Source organism: Cryptomeria japonica, chromosome 2 (genome assembly GCF_030272615.1).
Source record: "Cryptomeria japonica chromosome 2, Sugi_1.0, whole genome shotgun sequence".
Lineage (NCBI taxonomy): Eukaryota > Viridiplantae > Streptophyta > Pinopsida > Cupressales > Cupressaceae > Cryptomeria > Cryptomeria japonica.
This window is the reverse complement of record NC_081406.1, coordinates 295,967,809-295,972,984: the sequence shown is the minus strand read 5'-3', so window position 1 is coordinate 295,972,984 and position 5,176 is coordinate 295,967,809. Positions and strand designations below refer to the sequence as shown.

Here is a 5,176-nt window from a genome sequence, read left to right as displayed (position 1 = left end):
CATGGGCCCCTAATCTCGACAACGTGACCAAGGTCCTAACCAAATGCAATTAAATAAATCTTGAGCACACAATTAATTCCTAAAATCATCAAATGTCACATGGCAAAATCAATCAACCAATATTAATTAAATTTTTATTTAATTAATAGATCATTCCAAGTAAATCATTTTAAACAATTATCTTATTTATTTTAATTAAATATCCTAGTATATTTAATTAAATAAATCAATTTGCCATTAAATCATCAAAAAGAGGAATTAATTTAATTAAATAAATCAAATTACCATAAATCTTCAAAAAAGGAAACAAATCAAGAAAGAGGAATTAATTCAATTAAATAAATCAATTGAGCACAAATCTTCAAAAATGGAAATAAATAAAAAAAGGAATTAATTGACAAAAAAGAATTAAAATTTGAGAAAAGAAATCAATTGGAGATAATCTTGAAAAAACAAATTAAAAATTGACAAATAATCTCAAAGAAAGCAATTAAAACAATTAAATATTAAAATTGAATGAAATAGATAATAAATCTGTTTTTCTTGATTTTATCTTAATTTTAGTTCAATTTCTTTTAAATCAGTTTTTTCTTGATTTAATCTTAATTTTAGTTCGATTTCCTTTAAAACTGAGAAAAGCATCCAATCACATCAATTCACCAGGATTGTGCTTCCTCTTGAAAAATCTTGACCGCTCATCATCATTTGATCTCAACCGTTGTTTTTTTCTTCTGATTTTTCTATAAATTCGGGCTCATCTCTCATTCAAAAGGAGGCTGGAGAATATATTGTTATTATACTATTTTTTCTCTAGGATTTCATTGAGATATTGCATATTAATTAAATCATTTAGCTTAATATTGCAAAAATCATGTTAGATTAATCTTGCATCCGTCTAGCTAATATCATGTTCATATAGATAAAATCCTTCGTCTTGATGTTGTCTAGTCACTGGTATTGCTAAATAATCTGAGAGCAATCTTATACTCGCATCTTTTAGAAGGCAATGTGATTTGATTAGGATCTATGACAATTACAGACAAATGCTTAACAATATTACACAAGTTAATTCAAAGCTTTAATTTGAGCGAATTAACATAATAATGCTTAAATGAACAAAGCATAATAAAGGTAATGAACTGAAAGAAAGAGAGTAGAAAGATAGAAGACAAAACACAATTGATAATGGAGTTCGTCCACGGGTCGGACTATGTCTCCAGCTCCTGCTCCAATAGGGGGACCGATCCGATTAGCTCCAAAATCAATTACAAGTGTTACAAGATATTCCTTTCAAGCACAATGGCAACATTATTCTCCAATGTGCAGGAATAATCAACAAGCCTTCAAGTTCATAATCTCCTTCTCATCACCTGGATGCCTACCAAAAGCCTAATACCCCTTTTTATACATGAAATTAGCCAAAAAAGGCTATAACCACTAATTACAAAGATAATCCCTTTCAACTAATTGAATCTTCGTAATAAACCCTTTACTGTTTTATGGATTTGATTTTACTCCATAAATAGGGGTTGTTTTAACCATATACCCTTATTTAACTAAGGATAGGCGGATCGAGTATTGGTTAAATTAATATTACCCCAAAAATATCTCAAGCGCTATAAATAGCGCAACGGTTATGTAATATTTTGGGAGGACAATGGTCAAGGTTCAACCCCCGTCGGCCTCCATTCTCTCTTTGGGAAGTTTGTTATTAGCTAAAAGAAACTTATTTCTAAATAATAGTAAATTCCATGTGTGGTGTAGCGGCAAAGGTGGATGGTTTAGCTATGGAGATCACGGGTTCGAATCTATACTTGGAAACTTTTTGGTAACTGTTGTAACATTATTTTTGGTGGAAAGCATATTCACCTGGATCAATCCTCCCCATTGGAGAGCTTTTGGACCTCCGAAAGCTTGATTACTTAGTAAGTAGGTAAGGGTATAGTTCCCTCACCTTTCCAATCTCCATCCATCTTGCTTTACCAGGGTGCATCCCTTTACGTCCCACTTTGAGGTATTCAACACCATCTCTTTTAGAAGATCTGACATTTCTGTCGAGGATGACATCCTCTTGTAACACATTCATGTATTCAAGTGCTAGATCATCAACAGAAGGAATCTGAATAGTAGCCTCTTCCTCAAATATCACTGGAGGCTCATACAACTTCAGATTTTCTACATTTACAACTGAGTAAATTTGCATATATGGAGGAAGATTAAGGCGAAAGGCATTGGTACCGATCTTTTCCAAGATCTCAAAGGGACCATATCTAATAGGCTTAAGCTTCTTACCTTCACCTTCCATCCTTTCCTTGCTGATATGTAACCAAACACGGTCACCAACCTGAAAATGATGATCTATACGATGCTTGTCATGGCGAGCCTTGTATTTTGCTTGGCTCTACTCCAACTGTGCTTCTACTGCCTGATGGATTGCTTGGACCTTGTGGATGAACTTTAAAGCCCTTTCTGCATCATGGCGTCCATCTATAACATTGTCCTTTCCAAAAGAAAAGTCCATTGGTGTCTTTGGCAAATAGCCGAAGCAAGTCTCAAAAGGAGACCTCTTTGTAGAAGAATGTGCTGCATGGTTGTAAGCATGTTGCACATAATGAAGATTCTCATCCGACAACTTAGGATGCTTGCTACAGTAACCTCTAAGCAGATGAACAATTGTCCTGTTGACTACCTCTGTCTGTCCGTCAGTCTGCGGATGGAAGGCTGTACTCTTCTTCAGCTTGGTGTCCATGAGTCCCCACAAAGATGTCCAAAATTCCCCTAAGAATCGAAAATCTCGATCCGATACAATAGAAGTAGGTAACCCAAAATGAACCCATACAAATTGGAAGTACATATGAGCTGTTAGTTCAGTAGTGACCTGTTTCTTACAAGGCATTAGAATACACATTTTGCTGAATCGATCAACAACAACATACAAATAATCATGTCCCTTCCTAGACATAGGTAAACCTCCCACAAAGTCCATAGACACACTTTCCCATGGACGGGATGGTACAGGTAATGGTGTGTACAAACCCAATTTCCTGTTACTTGGTTTACTGGTTGCACACATTACACATCCCTTTATATACTTTGTAACAGTTTCTTGCATACGAGGCCAGTAACAATACTTCTGTAATTGAACCAATGTTTTACTTACCCCGAAATGTCCTGCAATCAAAGAGGTATGTGCTTCTCGAATCACCTGTGCCTGCTCATCTTTAGGAATACACAATTTACCCAAGTGGTACAACAAGTTATCCTGCACATAGTAATCTTTTTCTTCTACATGTTTACGCTGGATTAGAGCTGCATATATGTCCTTAAAGTTCTCATCATTAGCATATTATTCCTAAAAACTTTCATGAACCATGGAACTATTTTTAAGGATTATCAAAGCATTCTTAACTGGAGGCCTAGAGAGCATATCTGCTACTTTGTTATGGGCACCTTTCTTATACTTAATCACCAAATGAAATTGTTGAAGAAAACCCATCCACCTAAAATGCCTACTTTGTTGCAGTTTAGACTGTGAGTGCAAATACTGAAGTGGCTGATGATCAGTGTGGATTACAGTCTCTTTGCTCATTAAGTAGTGTTTCCATTTCTTAACACTCTGAACTAAAGCATAAAGTTCCTTATCATAAGTGGGATAGTTACTTACTGCTCCCGAAAAAGTTTCAGAGTGGTAGCAGACTGGTTTACCTCCTTGCATGAGTACAGCTCCCATGGCAAACCCACTAGCATCTGTCTCGATCTCAAATGGTTGATGTAAATCTGGTAAAGCCAGAACTGGCGCGGTGCTCAACTTTTTCTTCAAAGTGTCAAAAGCCTTCTGTTGTGGACCTCCCCACTGAAAAGTTGCCTTCGTACTGGTCAATGTGTGCAATGATGAAGCAATAAAAGAGAAGTTTGCAATGAACTTCCTCCAGTACTAAACTGCACCTAAAAAACTCCTGACTTCTGTGACTGTACTTGGCTTAGGCCATTTTACAATACAATCGACCTTCGTAGGGTCTACTTTTAGTTGACCATTCCCTACGACATAGCCTAGGTACACTAAGGATGTCTTAGCAAACTCGCATTTAGACATCTTTACAAAAAGTTTTTCTTTCCTTAATACATCAAGGATTTTTTTAACATGAATTACATGATCTTCCCAAGACTTGCTGAATACAAGAATATCATCTAGGTAGACTATGAAAAAATCATCAATAAAAGGACGAAAGACATCATTCATGACTCTCATGAATGTAGCTGGTGCATTACAAAGCCCGAAGGGCATAACCAACCACTCAAACAGTCCCTGTTTAGTCTTAAAAGCAGTTTTCCAAATATCATTTTCTACAATTTGAATCTGATGATATCCACTACACAAGTCTAACTTAGTGAAATAAATTGCATGTTTCAACTAATCAAGTAAATCATCAATTCTAGGAAGAGGGTACCTGTTCTTTACCATTATCTTGTTCAGAGCCCTGTAGTCGATGCACATTCTCCAAGTCCCATCTTTCTTTGGAACCAACACAATAGGAGAACCGCAAGGAGATGTACTAGGACGAATAACTCCTTTCTCAACCAACTCTTGAACCTGCTTTTTGATCTCTTCATTTTGCAAGACTGATAACCGGTACATGCTAATGTTTGGAAGTGGCACATCCTGCTGCAACTGGATCTCATGCTGTATCTCTCTCTTAGGAGGCAATCCTTTTGGTTCCTGAAACAAGTCATCGTAAGCAGAAACAACTTTGACCATTTCAGCCTTATGTTTAGGATCACATCCTTTAAATGCCTCAGATGTTTCTTCCTCTTTGGCTTTTACAAGCATTAATACAAAGTTATTACTAGAGTTGACTAACCTTTTCATCTAACCAGCATTAACTAGTGCAAGATTAGTCTTTACCTTATGTGCCCGTACAATGTATTCAACCTTATCTTTAAAAAGATGGTATTTGTTCTCCCCTCTATAGAAGATAGCCTGTCGATCATACAAATAGGGACTCCCAAGTACAAGACCACAAATATCTAAAGGGACTACATCAGCTTCTACCTCATCTACAAAGTTTGCAGTGATAACAAATCTTATCTTACATTGTTTAGTTACTTGCAATTGTGCATCATTGCAAACCCATCCCAGAGGGTATGGTTTCGGATGAGGTGTTGTAGTCAAGTTAAG

General features: G+C 36.2%; 1 protein-coding gene across 1 annotated transcript; it reads right to left on the bottom strand.

Moving 5' to 3' along the window:
- Positions 1 to 1,918: 1,918 nt before the first annotated feature.
- LOC131859999 (uncharacterized) lies at positions 1,919 to 2,305 on the bottom strand. Its single transcript, XM_059214341.1, has one exon. The coding sequence runs from the start codon at positions 2,303 to 2,305 to the stop codon at positions 1,919 to 1,921; it is 387 nt and encodes a 128-aa protein (XP_059070324.1).
- Positions 2,306 to 5,176: the final 2,871 nt, after the last annotated feature.

Coding starts and splice junctions, on each gene's coding strand:
- LOC131859999 (XM_059214341.1), bottom strand. CDS start 2,305: ATGGAAGGTGAAGGTAAGAAGCTTAAGCCTATTAGATATGGTCCCTTT.